This window comes from Carettochelys insculpta, chromosome 2 (assembly GCF_033958435.1).
Source record: "Carettochelys insculpta isolate YL-2023 chromosome 2, ASM3395843v1, whole genome shotgun sequence".
Taxonomy (NCBI): Eukaryota; Metazoa; Chordata; order Testudines; family Carettochelyidae; genus Carettochelys; species Carettochelys insculpta.
In genome coordinates, this window is record NC_134138.1 from 162,616,453 (window position 1) to 162,637,099 (window position 20,647).

The 20,647-nt window shown below is 43.4% G+C and overlaps 1 protein-coding gene across 5 annotated transcripts in view; it reads left to right on the forward strand.

Moving 5' to 3' along the window:
- The first annotated feature begins 3,177 nt into the window (after positions 1-3,177).
- Positions 3,178-20,647, forward strand: part of TEX10 (testis expressed 10) — a 113,307-nt gene continuing 95,837 nt past the window's right edge. For 2 of the 5 annotated variants that reach the window (XM_074987947.1, XM_074987952.1), the window contains exons 1-3: positions 3,178-3,266; positions 10,756-10,944; positions 12,825-13,534. In XM_074987947.1, the coding sequence (XP_074844048.1) occupies positions 10,765-10,944; positions 12,825-13,534 (890 nt within the window). In that variant the 5' untranslated portion in view covers positions 3,178-3,266; positions 10,756-10,764. Of the gene's footprint in view, positions 3,267-3,981; positions 4,189-10,755; positions 10,945-12,824; positions 13,535-20,647 lie in introns of all 5 variants that reach the window. The other 3 variants (XM_074987948.1, XM_074987950.1, XM_074987951.1) reach the window with 3 other exon arrangements.

The following is a 20,647-nucleotide window of genomic DNA, read 5'->3' on the forward strand; positions in this document are numbered from 1 at the left end:
AAGGAGTCTGTCTTATCGCTAAGCAATGGAGAAACTAAGCCAGCAGCAGGGGGTCCAGAACACTGCCCTACTGTGGGGCTGACAGAACCTCCTGGCTCCTGACATCCCAGTACTTTTACAAACCTTTCCAACCCTCCTGGGCTGTAAGGACTGGTTCACTACACCCGCTGATGGGAAACAGGCCTGGGGCAGAGAAGCTACTGGCTCAGGGTTACTCCAGGTGTCAGAGCCATGAATGGGATTACAGCAGTCCTTATTTCCAGGCGCCTTCACTAATCACTGCTGCATACTCTTCCATATTTGGCAGGAATAACTAGGCCCTTATCTTTAGTTCCCCTACCTTTGAGAGGGAGTGTCCTCTGCTGTAGTTACTGGACAGAGGATTGGGAAGCAGGCCTGCTGGGTTCCATTACTGAGTCTCCTATTGACCTTTGTGACTTTGGACAAATTTCTCCTCCACTCCATAGCTCAATGGGAGTCACCTCCCTGAATGGGCTTTTAAAAAGACAATGGTTAAAATGGGTTCTGAGCACTTCTGATTTCTCCTGATTAGAACTTTCAGCAAAGTTTAGAATTCTCGGCACTCCTTGAAACACACCTGTGTGCTTCCCAGTGGGCTTTTGCACCCCTTACCTCATCCAGGCTCCCAACTGCACAATTAGAGAGTTGCGTCTCTCCTTATGGGACAGATTGGGATCCTGAGATGCAGAACAAGGAAGTGGTCTAGCCAAGCTTCTTTGCTTCTTTTGGAGGAAAACGTGTACGTGGTCTTCAAGCCCTTTTTTTTTTCTTTCTTTTTTTTGAAAGAGGATTCCTCATGGGGAGTGATTTTTTTGATCCCTGGCCCGTTCTTTTGATCCGCTTCTTGTGTGTTGATGCACTCTTTTGAAAGAAGGTCTTTCAGAAGAGATCTTCTGAAAGGGCTTCCTTTGAAAGACCTCTGTAATGTAGTCATAGCCGTGATGAGGAGGTGTGAATACCAAGAGAGGGAAAATTGCTTTTGTAGTGAGCCAGCCAATTCCAGTCTCCATTCACACCCAGATTAATAGTATCAAGTTTGCAAATGAACTGTAGCTCTTCTGTTTCTCTTTGAAGTCTGATTTTGAACTTTTTTTTGTTGAAATATGGCCATTTTTAAATCTCCTACTGAGTGTTCAGGGAGATTGAAATGATCTCCTACTGTTTTTTTTTATGTATTACTATTCTTGATGTCTGATTAATACATGAACATAAATCAGAAAACCATATCCACTCTGCCTGAATTGGCCTACTTAGTGATGGTCCTCTACTTGATAACACCTTTCTTTTCACATGAGAGTCTATTTGTGCCAGCCTCTGTTATTTCCATTCCATGCCTCTGACAAAGTGTGTCATTGCCCATGAAAGCTTGTGTCTAAAGCCTAAGAGTCTTAAGATGCCACAGGACTCCTTGTTGTTGCAGACTAACAGCCATCCCCTGACTTTTTGGGCTGATCTTTTATATGGAATACCCTACCTAAAAAAGAGGAGAGGGCTTTTTGGGGAATTGTTCTGTGAGTGTGATTGCAGGAATGTCTGCACAGTGTGCAAGCTTCAACAGGGTGCCAAAGGCTCCTGTGATGATGTCCCTTCCTAATTTCTTCTTTTTTTTGTGCTAATGATAGCTATACCCCAGCAGCCATTCACCTCAGAGAGTAGCAAGTGCAAGTTAACATAAAGCATCTGGCAAAGTGGATCTTTGCCCAAGAAATCTGATGTTCCAATTAATCTGTTAGTCTGAGGGTTGTTGCCTCCTTCTTAAGGTGGCACAGTGGCAGTTCGTGCCCGGTGTGCAACGCTGGCCCAATAACACACCAAGAGTGGAAGAAGAATCTTTATTTGGCATGCCAAGTAAGGCGCAGGGGGATCTCTCCTCAAAGCCTGCGCACCTTGCAACACAAAGTGAGCAATACTTATACCTCTCTCCTCCTTTGTTCACCACCCCCCCCAACAAACCAGGGGAGAGTTTCTCATACTCCCTTTATCCATTCCTCCAGCTCAAACTGAATTTCTACTGCTCATATGACATTCCGCTCTGGTAATTCCCTATTAATCAGGAGGTAAAGTACCAATAGATTATTAACAGAATATAAGTTACAGGGAGGTAGAGTTATTCAGTCATATAGAACATGAACAGGATTTCAGTAACAAAACAATGCTGAATTTCATGAGAAAATTAAGGAGGATTCACTAACAATGCTAAATACAATATTGAACCTCATGGGAACATTAGTAAGCATTCATTTACAAAACAATGTTTCTATGAGAACAAAATATAACAACATTTCCCCTGCCAACAGGGTGACCATCCATCTCATTTGGGCAGGATAGCCCTGGATTTTGGGTGCCATCCCAGTGTCCTGATTTATTTTGCTAAAGGACAAATTGCCATGTATTCCACTTCTTTACTAGTGCAGGTGGTGGCTGCCTGACTTCTCCCTGGCTGAAGGGGACCAGGAGCTTCGCTGGTGGGGCAGCAGCCTAGTTTCTGGTGCCCCAAGTCCTGTTTGCAGCTGCCTCCTGTAGACCCCAGCAAGGCGGCAGCCTGCACAGGGCAGCCACCGCCTGCCTCCCAGGTAGGGTGACTATCTGTCCCATTTTGGCCAGGACAGCATCATTCCAATGTGTCCCATATTTGACTGGGGGAGATATGGTCACTGTAGGTAGTCTATAAGGTCCCACAGGGCTTCTTGTTTTTGCAGGTAGACTGACAGCGCTACCCCCGTGAGACTTACGAAGCATAAACTGGTTCCTGCCCTCCAGCCTAGGGCGGGCTGGGGCACAGCTGCATGTGCCTGGGGCCCCGTGCTCAGGGCTGTACAGAGCTGTACGGAAAAGTCCCCTGACCCCCAGGTGCAATCCGAGCCCCTGGCCGGTTGGCGAGAGGCGGAGGGTAGGGCTGGGTGGCTCAGTCTTCTATTGGGGAACTGGGCTCTGCAGCGCCACACAGCTCGGCCCCGGCAGAGGGCGCTGCAGAGTGGGCAACGCGCGGCCCAGGGGCGGGGCCACGTTGTCAGACGGACCCGTCCTGTGCGCGCGCCGCAAGAAGCGACGTCGGTGACAGGAGGCGGGGACTTGGCTGCCCCCTCCTCCCACCTCAATAGAAGGCCGCTCTTCCTTCCCAGCTCCTCTCTATGGTCGCGGGTTCTAGTTCCGGCCGCTCACTCCCGCTAGTCACGTGGACGGCGGTTTCTGGCGAGGGACGCACAGTAGCTGCTGGGGACCGCGGACGGTCGCCGCGTGGGTCGGTGAGTGAAAGTTCGCGGATCAACCCCGCCCTTGTGGTGGGGTCCTCCGCTGGGCAAACGGGAATCGGCTCCGCCCCCTGCTGCCGGCGGCGGTTATACGGCCCCGAGCGCCCTTTGTCTGGCCCTGTGCGCGAGCCCCCGACGGTTCGCTGCGGGCCAGAACAGACCAGCGCTCTTCTTCAAGCCCCTGCGCGCTTCCCTACGCCTAATTGGATTAAGACTAAAAAAGAAACCTGCATATTTCCTTTGGTCCTGCTCTTATTCTTCTCCTCGTGCAGCTAGTGCTCTGCAGTGCCCAGGAGTTTCCACTGCGGGGGTGAGCTGCTGCTGCTGCTGCTGCTGCTGCTCTATCTCTGTTAGCAAGGTCTGGCCTGTTTAGAGTGTATTCAGGTAGTGCTTGGGCACACTGTTAACTAGCTTGATCGATGCAAGCATCATAAGAGAAATAGCAATTTGTAACCGCTTAACTCTGGTAAAACTGAACGGAATTTCATGAGCTAAAGAAAAGGCGCTGTTTCATCCTGTCACCTTTCTCCCTGCCAAATATCTGAGGTCTGTTTAGAACAATGGAGGTGTTCCTCTGAAAAAAAATTACTTTTTAATAGAAAAAAATTAAACGGCTGAAATGGGAGGGTTGTTATTAAATCCTTTGTAATATATCTTTGACTTCATGAGTGCTAATGAGTGCTACTTTAACTTTTTTTAAATTTTTCAGCTTGTCCCCTGCAGATCATATGTGTAATTCTAAGGCAAATAGTAATACTCTGGGATGAATAAACTGCGAGTCTCAAGAAGTTGAAGTTAAGAGTGTAGTTTCTGGATGTTTGACAGACTGTTGGGTAAATAACTTCAATTTTGCAAAGTTACTATCGTGTCACAACTCCTTCTGCCTCAGGAGGGCCTCTGGACAGGAGGTGTGTAGGTGGGTTGTGACCTGACAGTATAAGAAATTTAATGGGGGGGGGTGGAGTGTGTGGGGTTCAGAGTGTTGGGGTGTGTCAATTTGGAGATGGGGGGGGCTTGGAGCAGGGGGCTGTGATGTGTGTGTGGGATACAAAAGTTAGGACTGGGGCCTGAGGAGGAGCTCAGAGCATGGAATGGAAATGTGCAAGGGTGCAGGAATAAGAGCTGGAAGAGCAGGGGGCTTTGGGTGGGGGGGTATGTGCAGGGAGAGCAGAGGAGGCAGAAGATTGAGATAGGTAGGCAGTTTGCTTTTTCCCTTCCTGTTACTGTAAGGGAGTGAGAGAAAAGTGCACAATATGTCTTCCTCTTCCTTTCCTAGCCACCATTACTCTGGAGAAGAGAATTTTGCTTTTTGTTTTTTTAGTAGTTTATGTTTAACACAATCCTGTACTGCAATAGCTTTGTGTGTGTGAAGCGGGGGGGGGGTGTTCTCTGTTCCTGTATGACTTCATACTTTTAGTTCCAAATGAAGTCTCTGGTTGACTAGTTAGTTCATAACTGAATTTTATAATTCTGAGGATCTACTTTATTTTGGAGCCATTTTTGTGATGTAATAGAGCACAGTTACATTTAAAATTGCCAAGTTCAGTTTCGAAGTTAATTTGTTTGAGTTATATTTTTGTGGGTGTGAGGAAAGAGAACCATTTTTTCCTAAGTACAAAGCATATACAGTAAACTCTTAACTGGTATTTTATCATCGGGAACTCTCAAATAACCAGCGTGTTAATAAGTAAATATCAGTTATGTTTTCTGTAAGTACAGTATACTGAAAGTAAATACAAATAAACGTACCAAATACAGTATAAGTTTACTGTGTACACTCATCCCTCGTTAAATGAGTACTGTACTAACGAGTACTTGCTTAAAACAAGGGGCAGGTTTACTTACCTTTGTTCACTCTGAGTGAACTCCCCCCTCCTGGCTAATACAAGCCTTACCCCTGCCCTGTGGCTCCCACCTGCCACAGCCTAACGGCCCCTGCAGCCCCAACCTTCCGCAGCCTGCCCCCACCACCCATGGCAGCCTGACACCTCACCCTCCCCCCCCCTCCACCGGCCCCGAGGCAGCCTGACACCCCACCACTGGCCTAGTAGACCTAACCTGCTGCAGCCTGACTTCCCCCCCGCCCCCCAACCCTGACCACACACTCAACCTTCAGCAGCCTAAACCCCCCACCCACCTCATGGACCCAAATGGCTACCAGGTTTTAACCTTCCCTGCCACTCATGGCCCCAAACTGCCCTGAGCCTTTCACCTTTTCCAACCCCTCAAGCCAAGGTTCACGTACCTTTCAAAAGCAGCACCACCTGCTGCCACTCCTTTCGCCAGCTCTAGCAACCAATCAGAAACTTTTATGTGTATTCTAATGAGAATTTAATGTCCCTCTTACGAGTTTCAGCCTACAAGCACAAAGTTGGGAACCAGTTGTGCTCGTAGAGCGAGGGATGAGTTTATAATACTGCTGTTGGTAAATAAAGTACTCTGTGTCCATTTTTGTTTTTCTTAAGATCTAATCTTGCCTTTCTTTAGTGTGATGCATTGCTAGATGCAGCTCTCTTTTATCTTGAATATTTGAATATCCAGCAACCTCCTGGTCCCCTGGGGCTGACGGATATGAAAGTGTTTACTGCATTTTAAACCCATTCTCCACTCCCATCCATAAGTAATTTAATGATTTTTTTCATCAAACTTTATAACCCTTAAGAATTGAGAACAAGCAAAATTTGTTTTGTCCCTGAGGATGTGTGTGTTTTTTTTTTTTGAAAAATGTTGGTGAGTGAAAACAAGCTGTTCTAGTGAGAGAAGAATTTGCATCATAGCAGGCATTGCAACCAGTCACTGCTGTATGCTTTGCGATCATGGAGATCATATTGCAATGCATTTATGCAAGCCTAGAGAAGGTTAAAGATGAGCAGAAAATTAAACTATTGTAAGACCTTAGAAACAATAGGCTATAGATACTGCCTGTTTAGTTTGTGATAAAAGTTTATTTTGTTAAGCCCTTTAACATGAACAGATTTTTTAAATTGAAATCAAGATTTGAATTTTAATATTTTTAGACTAGAACATTCCTTGGGTCCTTAACTCAATTTGATTTTTACTTTTCTTCATTTAAATCATGGCTTGAGGGAGGGCCTGGGGACGAGGAGTTCAATATGCAAGCTGTCCTGGGGAGAGAGAGTAACTAGAACTACCCCAGCCCCCTCTCATGGCAGCAGCACCTCACTGTGGCCTCTGCACCTCCAGCAGGCACAGCCAGGGAAGGACTGCATGTCCCTCAGCTGGGGCAGGTCCCTGTACTCCTCAGACAGAGTGAGGAATGCAGGAGAATGCACTTTCCCTTTGCTCCATGACAAAGGGGAGCAGCCATCAATGTTTCTGTACAAACTGGGGAGAAGGGGGTGTGGTGGAGAAGCTTCAGCACTCCTCTGCATTCCCTAAAGCATGCCTGGGGTGTGGGAGGCTTGGTGCTGAGGCAGTCCTGGAGCTGGGGGGCCCCCCGCCAGCCCCTTTCATCTGCCTGGTGATTTTGTCTTTTTTTTTTTTTTTGTATGGTTTAATGAGAAACAATCCCACACCAGGTGTATCCCATTTTCCTGGCACAAGCATACCTTACATCGCTCTAAGTTATGATAAGAGGAAGCTGTGAACTGAGTGTGATTGTTATAGTTCTTACTGTTTAGGTAAGGGCTTGGCAACTTGCAGCTCTGGAGCTGCTTACATCTCTTTAAGGAGCCACTTGTGACTCTGAGTGAAGCTGCTGCTGGCTCCACTTGTGACTCTGGAGGCTGCTGCCGCTGCTGCTTAATGAAAGCCTGCCGTTAAAATGGGCATTAGGCTTTTTGTTTGTTTGTGTTAGATGGTGGCAGCCTTCAGAGCCACAGTTGGTGTCAGCGGTGACAGGGAGCCCTGGAAGAGGAAGCCGGCAGGGCTAGGAACTGCATGTGGGGAGGGGGGGGGAGAGAGAGAGAGAGAAAGAGAGAGAGAGCTGGAGGGAGGCAGTGTCTGAGTCTGTCCTGCTGGAGCTGTGCTGGGGAAGAGGAGGAGGAGGGCAGGCATCTGCCATCCAGCAGAAGGATGGCAATAGGACACGACCTTCAAGTCACACGGGAGCTGCTGTCGAATGCAAAGGACTGCTCAAGCCTCTTGCCACGCTCAAACCGGGACAAGCGGGGCTGGACTGCAAGGCTTGTACAGTTCTGTCGAGCTTAGGGTGCACACCTGGCACAGTGACTACCTCCTGCCTTGAGGCCCTGCAAGGGTGCTTCCCCCCACCCCCTTGGGATTTCAGCTTCTCCAGGTGAAATCTGTCACTTCCTTTCAAGCTGCTCTCAAAATAAACACCCAGGCAGTAGGGAGGAGCAGTGGGTGAGGGAGTCGTCTCAGGCAGGTAAATCCCAGGAATGGAGGGTGCGTGGGGTTTGGGACTGATAGGGGTTAAACCTTAAGATGGGGGGTCAGGTTTGGGGCTGATGAGGGGGTTAAGCCTGGGGATGGATGGTGGCTTGTGGGATGTGGTATGTGAGGTTTGAGGATAGGAGGCAGATTTGGGGTCTGAGGTGGGTAAAGCCTGAAGATGGGGGTAATAATTTTCTAACTGGTACAAATCATTGTGTGTGAGCTGTACTTAAAATAGGGGTGACAAATATGGTTTAACATTATTATTCAGGGCTTTCTTCTATTTGTCTGTACTGTGGTTTTTGAAGTATTGATTTCATGACTGAATTTGAAAAAAATGTCTCCTTAGCTATTTCAGTTGCAGATCCCTGGTTTAGGAGGAATTCTTGAACAAACAGTTGGACTGACAAACTCAATGTGTAGCAGATATTTCTGTGAATTTATACACAAAATTGAGCTAGTACATGAAAATTGAATGTGACAAATAAAATTATAGTTTCTAGCTAGTGTTATGAGTACATGGCAGAGCTATTTTGGAATACCTCGGTATCCTGAAAGCGCTTCTCTCTGTCTCTGAAATGTGCCTGTTGTTTTGAAATATTTTTTGGAAATAAGGGGTGCTATTTTGGCATTTGGTGCTGTTTATTTCTAGCTTAGGCTGTTGTGTAGACATAGCCTAATTGTCCAAAATAATTGAAATCTGTTGAGGGACTTGAATTTAACACTTTCATTTTTAATTATTCTTTTTGGATGTGCTATTGCTAACATAGGCAAGGGATTTAAGAAAATTGTCCTAACAGCATGCATAGAAAGCATAGTTAGCATTGTATTTTTAACAGAATTTGCAGCAAAATTAGTCTTTAAGTTGTAGAGTTTACTATCTTTTCTGGAAAGAAGATATGTCCTCTGTAAGCAGAGTTATAAGTGAAGAATTTTAAGTTTCTATATTTGGTCAACATTGTAATATCCAGCTCTCTCTAGTTCTTTTTAAAAAAATGGGTTATGGTTTGTTAATTTAGTGGTAGATTTTGTGTTTGTATTTGTCAAATTTCCACTAAATCAATACAGGTATAGAATTTTTTTTGTCTGCTTTGGCAGATACCACAAAATTTATAGTAATGATTTCTCAAAATCTTAAGGTACTAACTGTCTCATTCATGACTAATTCTGCACACATAATTTCAGTATTATGCATTTTCTGATTTTTATAATCTTAAAAGCAAGGTGTAGGTTCTTAAACTGAAAAAATTATTCTGAATTTCTAGTTTGTAGATTAATATATCAAACTGAATGTTAGATTAATAGAAATTTTTTACTGAAATATTTTATTTGTAAGAGAGCGTTAGAGCCTTTTTAGAAGTGGAGGGATTCACTGAACATTAGAGTATTTTTGGCAGGGTCCAGCTTTGTTTATCTAAACAATTAGTGAACCCTGATATTTACAAATTTTTGTTTCAAAAACAGTATTACACTGGTATGGCGTCTGGGATTTGCTATAATATAATTAATGCTAAAGTTAGTCTTGAACTAGTGCAAAAAAGCTCAGCTAAATTGATAGTCGTGAAAATTGTATGAACTGATCCCATTGAACTGCCAGCATTAAACATGAATACTGATTTATTTATTTATTTTTTTTTTGGAGGCACTCAGATATTGAATGGTATTATCTTTATCCCTGGAAGGCTGAGAACTATTAGCTCTCAAAATTATATAATTACAAATTTCTTTTTTATTTTTCCACTTCAATCCTGACATGATTTTAACTGTCACTGTCAGGACCCATTACAGCTAGAAACCAGTGTTTCTTACGGTCAGAAATTATATTTATAATTTTCATCTAGTTTAGGGTTCAGTTGTGGTATCAGCAGCTAAAATTTTGGTGGTGGAGGTAGAGTGCAGTAAGAAAGATTATGGCTGTGGGTACACTAGGCCAAAACTTCGAAATAGCGACGCTAGTGGCCAAATCAGAGGATACTAATGAGGAGCTGAAATGAATGTTCAGCACTTTGTTAGCATGCTGCTGGCCTTGGCACTTTGAACATGCCGCTTTTCGCTCGCATGGGGCTTGGCTACATGGGGGTTCTTTTCGAAAGGACCCCTGTGTACCCAAGCTGCATGCAAGTGAAACCTGGCACTTTTGAAGGGCTGGGACCGGCAGCATGCTAATGAGTTCCTGAATATTCATTTCAGTGCCTCATTAGTATCCTCTGATTTGGCCATTAGCATAGTCATTTTGAAATTTTGGCCAAGTGTGGCCACAGCCTATCAGAATGTAGGAACCTTAAGGTGCAGTGTTTTGTAATTTTTGATAAGGCTAGCGGCAGTATGTCAGTACAAGTATATTAAAGCTGTAATTCTGAACTAAAATGTCTCTGAGTGGCTTCATATGGTTTCATTTTTTTATCTCTTGCATTTAAGCTAGGAAAATGTATGAATGTTTTTTCTGTACTGGGGTACTTGTGTGGCTGCTAGTGACAAAACAAGCTGTGGCATAGGGCATACACAAAATTTTTGCCATCATGTTGCCTACACCCTGACTATCACTACAGCTTCTGCTGTTCGTAGCAGTGGTGCGGATATGTTCATAAGCTTTCTAGAGGGAAGCAAATCTGGCATGGCTTGTTGGTCTTGATGTTTATTTTTATTTTTTCCTAATTCCAACTGCTGCAAACTTAGTCTGTGGTCTGAGAGTTAAGCAGCCAGTTTCTTTTCTTTTTCACTCATTGGGTAAATGATGAAAGCTTTGTAGGTCAGATTATGCCCTCAATTATACTCGTGCAATCCGATATTGGCTCTTTGTGTTAGAGGTGCAACCGGTTGGGATTTTCTGACTGATTCACAGATGGAATAGAACACTGCTCGTCGAGCTGGAATTAGCTTTGCAGTGCTACCATGAGTAAAACATAGTAAAAATGAATGACCTGTTTGAAGTAAAGCTGATGTCTGTGAATGCAGGTAGCGAACAGTTACATGCTTAAGAAGGTGCTGTTCTTTTTCAGAGCTTAAACATACTTTAAGCAGCAGTTAAGTATTCCAGAAGTGAGTTCTTGAGACAAAAATAGACATTATTTTGCCTATGTTATTTTTTTGCATAGTTTTTAATAACATTTTAAACATCTTTCTGTAGAGCTTCAGGATGACTAAAAAGAGGAAACATCAAGAGGATTTCCAAAAGGTGAAGCTAAAAGTTGGAAAAAAGAAGCCTAGACTAGAAAATGCAACTGATACAAATTTCAAAACAAAGGCCATACATCTTCCTGAACAGCTTAAAGAGGATGGAATTCTTCCAACAAACAATAGAAAACTTAACATAAAGGTATGGTTAAGGTAAAAGTCTCAGCAGTGATTGTAATATAGCTAATATGACAGTTTTTGTCTGTGACCATGACAAATGCTGAGCCCTGCAAATCCATGAGTATCTGCGTACGTGGCTGTGGATATCTGTAGCTCATTTTTGCGAATAAAGATGCAGATACAGTTTTTTTTATCTAGAACCCTGCAAATCCATGGCTGTCTACTTTATAATCCTTGGGTATCTGCATCCACGGATGTGAATGTGGATATCAGTGGATCATATTTGCAGATATGGGTGCAGATACAAATTTTGTATCCACACAGATGCTCTACAGATGCTGAACCATGGAGATTTATGTAGTTTAGGTAGTTGCTTGGGTCTTTGAATGAGCTACTAGCCTAAGAGAGAGAGTTTCAAAAAACAGGATCCTGAAGTTTGAGAAGTTTAACTCAGGCACTTAAAATTCCGGTGTTACATTGTTAGTTTGTCCAAAGGGAAAAATTTTCAAAAAATAGACTCATAAAGCCATATTTAACTTTAGGTTGCTTTTTTTGAGAATTTTATTTTCTTAATTTTTCATCTACTTTCTATCTCCACTCCTAAATTCATCTGTCACAGCCTCATGGGAACTGCACCTATACTTCCCCTCCATAATCTACCAACAGCATCTGCTTTTGGCTCCTAGGTAATCAGATGTCACCTCTTTTGGGTAGAGCTCTTCCTTTCCCTCTTGGCAGGATTTTTTCCAGGCTGCAATGTTTCTTGCCTACGGTGTGATATCTCTGCACCAGATCGCCTAAGCAGGACAGTCTCTGCATGTTGCTTTCTTTCCAAAGGCTATGGACATCTGTAATTGCCAACAATACTGGCTACCACAAACTTTCGAAGCAAGTGGAATTATTCTTAATAAGAAAGCATGACAGAAACAACATTATAAACCATAAAGAAACCTACCCATCTGCTAAAAAAGCTTACTTGGGTCACTCCATCGTCAACCTTGGGTTCTGGTAGATGCCAGTTCTTCAAAACACACAATTGGGTTTTCCCCATGGTTACAAGTTCATAACTTCTCAGATGCAGAATCGTAATCATTATGGTCGGTCAAATAATTGTCTTCTTCAGGGCTTAACTTAAAAAGAACTGGGTTTTTGCATAACTGGAAATGAGAAGTTTGCATTGACCTTCAACTGCAAAGTCCCCAGGAAGACCATTCAACTTTTTTGTTTAAAAAAAAAAAAAAATCTATTTTCTGTCACATTTGTTCAATATAGTCCTTTGAACCAGTACAGTCTAGCTATCTCAACTGTCATCTTTCCCCCTTCTAGAGGTTGCATAGAATTTGGATCATAATAATTCATAAATGATTGGTTTAATATATTGGATCCTAAGGATACTTAGACTTAATTCAGCAGGTTCTCCAAAGTGTTTGCAGAAAATTGCTGTATCTGTCACACCATCTTCCTTTTCTTAACTCTAGCTGTTCCACTCAGGGAAATGAGCGGTCACCTACAAGGAAGTAAGTCTGCTGGGGGTGCCTTAAAAGTGTCTGTGCAGTCATAGCTGGCAAACTTCAGGTCTGCTCTTGCAAGTGGGTAAGAGAGTCCTGTTTGCCATTACTAAGTGAGCAGGCATTGCGATAGTATGATTATGCAGGTCTTGTAAGTACTTATATAGCAAACCATGAAATTATTGTGTTTTAAGTTAGGAGGGAAGTGACTTGTTTGCTGTTATACTCAAAGCGTTTTTGGATGTGAAATTATTAAGCTCTTGTTAGAAATTAAACAGTACATTAACGAGTTTCTATACCAGTGACGCATTTTAAGAATAGATTAATAGTAGAAAACGGGCAGTTTAAAGCTTTTGAAGGAACAGCTAATAAATGTGTCTCCCCCTTCTTGTAGGATCTGCTTTCACAAATGCATCACTATAGTGCCGGGGTAAAGCAAAGTGCTCTTCTTGGACTCAAAGAACTGCTGTCCCAGTATCCATTTATAATTGATGCACATCTTTCAAATATATTAAGTGAAGTGGCAGCTGTGTTTACAGACAAGGATGCTGGTGTCAGAGTAGCGGCCATTCGTCTCCTTCAGTTTTTGGCTCCAAAAATCCGAGCTGAGCAGATTGCTCCATTTTTTCCTTTGGTAAGTGCCCACCTCTCCAGTGCAATGACTCACATCAGTGAAGGGATTCAGGAGGATTCTTTGAAGGTATTGGACATCTTGTTGGAAGAGTACCCAGTCCTCCTTACTAATCGCTGTAGTATATTGCTGAAGAATTTTGTAGAGCTAATTTCTCACCAGCAGTTATCAAAAAACTTAAAAAGTAGAGAGAAAATATCCTGGATATTGTCTGTTAACCCTAATCGCAGAGTAACTTCACACCAGTGGAGGCTAAATGTCCTGGTGAGATTCAAGAAGTTTCTCCAAGCATTGGTAGATGGGTCCAGTGGATTAGACGAAGGTGAAGGGATCCAGGAGCAAAAGGAGAACTCAAAATCTGTGAGGAACTCAGTATGTGTAAGCTGGAAGGAGTATGCCAGTAATCAGCAGCACATCCAGTTATATGAAAATGGTGGGTCACAGCCAAGGATCAAGTCATCATTCAGACTAAGGTGAGAAAATGTTACTTGTGCGACTTTCATCGAGGCAATGCTGTACTTATAACTAAGCTAATATGAAACTGTTGTATGTTGTTGCTGCTGAGCCATAGGTGTTCATTGTTGTCCAAGGACTTGAGCAAAATTTATATTGATCATTCACTGATATGGGTTATTTTACCACAACAGTTTGTTCATGTTCTAGAATATGAAATTGACCCATTGATAACCATACTTTATGTCCATTATGACTCTGTGCTGGTCTCATTAACGACAGATAGAATGTGTGCATGCATGCATGCACGCACGCGCACGCACGCACGCACGCGAGAGAGAGAGAGAGAAAATGAAAATATATTTTCTGTTCAGGCTTTTTCCATGCGGACAGAGCACCGCAACATTACTTTTGATGCTAGAGTGCTGCATATAAATAGAGTGGGAAAGCAAATTCCTTTTTAGTAGTAGAAGTTAAGTGTTCTGGCACCGAGAGCATTTCCTGTTTTAAAGATGTGTATATTTTAATGTTATAGAAACATTAACTTCAGGCCATGTGATCACTACTTTTTTTTTTTTTTTTTTTTAAACTGAGAAATTTTGAAGGCTTAATAAATTAACCAATCTTGACTGAAACTTTGATCTCTTTCCTGGAAAAATGTTTGTACTTTCTTCTCCAGCTTTGTAATTTCTTTGGCTGAAGATAATATCTTTCATACTGTCCACTTTATATATACTGTCTGAGTTGTATAACTACATAGCTTTTTGATACAACGATACAGATCACTTATTTTGAGGGTGCACGCGTCTTTCATCAAATTATCAGTTTTCTAGATTGATGCATGTACAGATAAAATGTGACTTTTTGTAATGCGATTCCTTTTAACTGACAAAATTTAATCGTAGCAAAATAACTTTTTTAATGTATGCTTACTAACAAATAGAAATCTAACAGAATAGATATTGAGAAATGGACTCAATACTACATTTATTTAAGAAAAAATTGTATACAGTAAACTCTGGATTTACACAGAGGTTGCATTGTGGGCAACCTCCACGTAAATCAAATTTCATGTAAATTGGGGATGGGGAGGGTTGGGGATATCCCTGGAATTTCCCTGCCTGGGGGGAAAGTGGGTGGCTGGAGCATCTACTCCAGCCAGCTGCTCTGGTCCCTCTGCAGGTGAACGGGGGCGGGGAGGAGCAGGGTGCCTCCTGTTCCAGCTGCGGGCCACACGGCGCAGTCATGGTGCCCGTTGCCCCCAGCCATGGCACAGCTTGGCCACAGGGCTGCTTGGGCGGCCGCAGCTCCAGCTGCAGCACTGGAGCCCTGGACAGCTCCAGCTGTGGTGAGGCTTGGCCCCAGGGCTACTCAGGTGGTGGCAGCTTCCGCCCTCGTACTGGAGCCCTGGGCAGCTCCAGCCGTGCCTGCCCCTCTCTGCCCCTAATGTTGCAGCACCAGGGAGCCACAAGTCAGGAGCTGCCTCCTAAAGAGCCCCTGAGCTGGCTGGGAGTGCAGGATTAAGTGGCGCAGTTGGGTACAAGAAAATAGGGTTCCCCTGGACTTGAACTCGTGTTAATATAAAAAGGCGTAAGTTGAGACTGTGCGAAGTGGGGGTCTCCTATACTTCTATTCCTCTTCCCTAGTGACCCTCAATATACTAAAAGCCTTGCTCCACTTTGTTCTTGTTAATGCGTATAGTATGATTTGTATCCACACAGAAATGTCATCTTGGGCATTTTAATATGTATTGTGGAATTCATAGAATGAATTTCCTGAGAAAAAGTTCTGCGAATTACCTCTTACATAGCAACTTGAGCCATAGATGTTAAAGCAGCTTACAAAGGGAGAAGTACCATCGTCCCCATCTTGTGGAAGGGATGTGGAGAAGAACTTAAGCACAGAGCTCAACTAACTTAGGCAAAAATCACTTAACAGGCCAGTGACAGAGCTGGGAATAAAGCCCAGGTCTCCTAACTTACAATGCAGTGCTCATTCAGTTAGCTATATGGCAGAAATACAGCAGTATATAATATGTCTTTCCTGCAGTGCAAATTCAGAGGTACACCTGTTATGACTTGTTAATGAGATTTGCTAATCTTCCTATCTTGACTTGCCACCTTTTACCTGCGTAGGCCAAATCAACAGGAAGCACCTTACTTGCAGGGAGTATTGGGAATTACATGAAGTTAGCAATAGCATGCAGTTAATTGCTGTCAACCACTTCTGTGCGATACTAAGTAAGAGTTCAGCAATCTTCCTGGCTTTCATAAAAGCTGCTCAAGTGAAAACTTTGAGCTGTAAGCTGGGCTAAACCAATGAAAAAGCCCTGCTTAGGCAGAGTGCAGGTCAATTCACATGGAGTCAGAACTAGCCGGTTTAAACCAACATGGGTCAGAGGCTTGCCAAACTGTGCACCGATTTGCTGTCCATGCGGTGCGAGAATTGAAGATTCATCCTAACAAAAACTGAGACAATAACTGTACATGATCAGCTGAACTAGCTGCCCTTTCTGTGAGGAGCTGGATTTCAGTAAGGGATCCAGAGAGCTGTTGTGGTTATAGCTAGTTGCCAAAAGGCTGATATGAGTGAGCATGAGGAAGAGCAAGCAGAATACCGAGAGGAGATGTTACCAGACTCTAAAGGTTGGCTGATGAAGGTGAAGACAATAAAGTCTTTATTTGGAAAAGAAGACTCCCCCTTAATAAGGTATTGGAGATATATATCATTTTATCACATTTGGTGGTGGTTTCACTATGTGCACTGAGGAGTGAGGGGAAATGGACGCTTGGGGACCGAAATTAAAATGACCAGTCCAACCCCTGTCTTACAGGCTGCAGCTGGGATTGTTAACAGAATGAAAGTTATCACTAGTAAGGGCAGAAGTAATCTGGCTGCTGGAGACTGAAAATAGATGACTAGACAGTAGTTCTCAACCAGGGGTCCATGGCCTTAGGGGCTGCCAAGCAGAGCCGGTATTAGACTCGCTGTGTTCCAGGGCAGAAAGCCAAAGCCCCACCATGCAGGGCTGAAGCCAAAGCCTGAGCAATTTAGTATTGCATGGCCTCAGGAAATTGCCCTGCTTATTAGCCCTGAGCACTAGTCCTGGCTTTTAATATGCAGAAAAAACGGTTGTGAAACAGGTGGGCTGTGAAGTTTTCATAGTATGACAGGGAAGAAAAATGCCTGGTATTCCAGTGGCACGTGCTCTTCATGGACAGTCCCATAATGGCAAGCTTAAATGTTTAACATGCAAAATATTGAAGTCTTCCAGAAAGCTACATCTTTTATTCCCATGGGAATTCTGCGCCAAATAAGTAAATTCTGTACATATTTCATAATTCTGCATATTTCATTCTTAACACAAAATTGTGTCACAGGTTTCAATTATTTTGATAATTTATTTAAACTACAGTATAGTGTGGAGAATGGGATTGGTGAGCACTGGAGGGAATCTCCAACCCTCTATAATAGTAATGTAGTCAGTATTAACCCTTTACCTCTAGGCATTAGTCAGCAAATATATGCGGCCGTATGCTTAGCGTTGCATCATAGGCAACTGAAGAGCAAGTGAGGGCTGGGGACTCAAAGTCACAATTTATACCAACTTCTTCTCCAAAAAGGTCAGTAACAAATAGTTCATGGACCACATTTTGACAGGACATTTTTAGTCTTAACAATTAGAACAATTCTAGTAATACAATACCATAAACATTTATAAGGCCATACTGTCCTTTACAGTAGGGCCCCTTTGCACCACTCTAGCATTGTAAAGAAGCTTTAGAATTTTTACACCAGGTTTATAGTCCTGGGAGAATTCACTAAGAACTAAGGGAACAATCACTCAGCAGGTAGACTGCTGCATTGTGCTCTGCCTGAGGGGAACCTGTCCCACAGCTACCCCCTCAAAAATACCCCTAAACAGGAAGCAGTTTGTGTTTTATATGTGTGTGTCCCTTTCTCACACGATTCCCCTCCTCCCCAGCAGTGATCTTATGTCTCTACCAGCTGCTGTGGGTGGCCAAAGTGACCTGTCTGCACTGCTTGGGGAGGTACTTTTGATTCCATTTGGGACTTCCTATTATTTATTTGTTTCTTTGGGAAAGCAGAAATCTGCTGCGGGCATGAATTCTGCACGCACGCACACTTGGGGGAATTCTGTGTCAGAGTAATCCTTTTTATTGCACTAAATCCTATAGGCAAATTGATAGTCCAAGATGTGACTTATTGATGCATTTATTACAAATAAAAGGAATCTACACTGACATTGTAAATAAATTTACCGTCTGCATTTAAATCTTTCACTTCTCTGACAGCAGGTGACAGGGAAATCCCTTAGCTGGCTACACTTCTAGCTTTCTGACTGGCTTTCTTATCACTGTAGTCCTTGGTCCTGGGCTTCAAAAATGTAAACTTGCACCTGGGATGTAGTGTGTGAGGTAGGGGGGCATAATAATTGCTCTTGTGTCTGATACAACTTGCTATTTTGACTTAAAAGAAGCAAGAAGCCTCCAAACTGAGTACTATACATACCCTGAAACAGGGGAGAGAACTTTTAAAACAACTTATCATAACAGATTCTACCTTAAATAATGCAAGGCATACCTTGTCTTAGTGATTACTCAGCATTATCATCTGAACAAAGCCCCATCCATATACTGTTTAGCTTCATTACAAAATTAAAACATTTGGACAATAGAAAGACATAATTTAATGTTCAAAGTTGCCTTTTTCTGATTCTTTCTTTATTAGGTTCTGCTGATAATTGTGAAGTAGTAGTTGCACAGGATGTCGGAATTTATTGGAACATCTCCTCTGCCTTGTGGATGCTAAGACACCACTTTGTCCCACCAGATTAATTTGTTAGGTGATCAAGAGTAGAAAAATCCCCTGATATCTTGAACAAGGTGATGTCAAAGGGTGGGATCTTCTTTGAACTACAGTGGGAGCTAAAGAGGAAAAATAAGCTGCAGCTGATTCAGAAGGAGAAGAGAATGAAGCTGCTGAGGAAGTTGCAGGAGAAACTGAGGTGGACCAGGCAAAAGAATAAATGGAGCATTAGCTGTACATCAAGTGGATGAAGATGGAAAGCTAAACCCAACTCATTTGCGAATCATTAGGGCTTCTGTATTGTTGATGGCTATACTCCTGAAAGAGAGAGGAATACACACAATCCTGATGGTAGTTTCAAACAGCCTTATATGCTTCAAATGACTCTTTCCTTTTGCAACTTACAGTTTGCAAATGGCCTGTGTCTCCATTACACGCTCTTTACCCTCCTGCTAGGCTTTCCTTGTCCTCTTGCTGCTTTTATGCCACAGATCAGTATTATGTACATCTATAGAATCTTTTCTTCCTTGGACGACATCTTAATTTTTTCTTTTTGTAAGAATCTGTTTTATTTACGAATGAAATAGGCTACATCCTATTAGAAATTTATTTGAATGCTTAATAGTGACATAGTAAGCACCATATCCCTTGGCAGGGGAGGTCCCCTGCCATGGGCCCTAAAATGCCTGCTTTGGCTCACCCCTCCCACTGCCTGCTTCCTTCCCCACCTGCTGTGTGTCCTGAGTGACTGAGGCCTGCTGTGGGGCTCCCTGCTATTCTGGCTTGTGCAGCCGTAGACCTGCTGTGCGGCTCTGGCCCCATGCTGCCAGGGGGGTTCTGGCCCCAGCTCCAACCTCAGTTTCTGTGCTGCTGCTGTGGGGCTCTGGTCCACCCCATGAACGGAGCTCGCAAGGGTTGCCGCAGGGCTCTGGCCAGCCATGGGCATGACGCTTCAGCCTTGGCCTGGGGCTGCAGCGGGGCTCCAGTTCACCCAGCACATGGGGCTCCATGACCCATTCCTGAACATCATGGGGCTGCAGAGGGGCTCTGGCCCAGCCTGCACTGCCATGGGGCTGTAGCCCCATGTTGCTGGGATTCCAGTCTGTCCTGTGCTCTTGGGGCTCCACCCTGAAGGTGACTCCCACGGGCTGCAGCAGGCCCTTGCTGGGCTCCGACTCTTGCCCCATGGGGCTCCTATCCCCTGCTGCTCTGGGGTTCAACATTTGCCTTCACCAGGCTCTGGCTTCCACTCCAGCCATCATGGGGCCTCAGCCCCACATTGCCACCACCAGGGCTCTGACCCTGGCCCCTTGCTGCTGTGGACTGCTACATGGCTGTCTGGTCCAGGAGCGTCTGTGGTGGGCATTGCTAGACTAGAGTGCCAGTTTTCAGAGGCGCAACTCGTACTATTTTTATTTAAGATAAACAAGCTGAATAGTTGCAGTAACAGGTTTTTCAGGCCACCTTATATTTTAAGTACTATACATAAGCTAATGGTTAACAGTGTACCTGATATGAAACACTTATAGCTCTTACTTTGCATAGTAAAGTATGCTGTAGTCAGATGTCAACTTTACAGACTACCCTAAGCTTTTCATACTGTAGCTTTTGTTAGCATTGGAGGTCTGTTTACTCTTTCTTTTTTTACTGAAGATGCACATATTAGTTGAGCATAGCCTAGATGGTAGGGGGTGTGTTTTGTTTTGTTCTTTAAATGGCAGTTATGCTGGACTCTAGCCTAGGAGCTGGATGCAATATTGCTTTGTGATTTAACAGTTCATTCCCTCTTGCTTTCACAAAAGTTGTGAAAACTCAGCCTACTGAAATAAGTGGATTATTTAGTCAGTGTTGTCATTATAGTTTAGTGCAATCCTTGAGGCACTTGCTTTGAGCTTTTCCAAGGGTACTTTGATGTACCATTCAGTGCTTGGTGATGTAATTTAAAGCAAATTTTGTCTCCATAATATGAATAAAAGTCAAACTACAATGTACTAGCAGTTGCAGACAGATAGTAAAGTGTTAGTGTAAAGTCATGTCTCTAGGAGAACAAAGCACATAAGATTGGCTGAAGCATAAAGGGGTTCTGAAAACTTGTTCACACTTTTGTATGAATTCTTTTTACCTATTATTACTGTAAGCAATCTCTAAGGCTATAAAAATGTAAAGAGTTTTTTTTCTTTTTCAGTTTGTAGTATCTGCATATTTAACCACATGTTCATAATTCCCGCCCCCCCCCCCGGTCATTTCACTCTGTGGACTTTTCACGTGAATGTGGGAGAAAAAAACATCTAAGTGTTACTGTA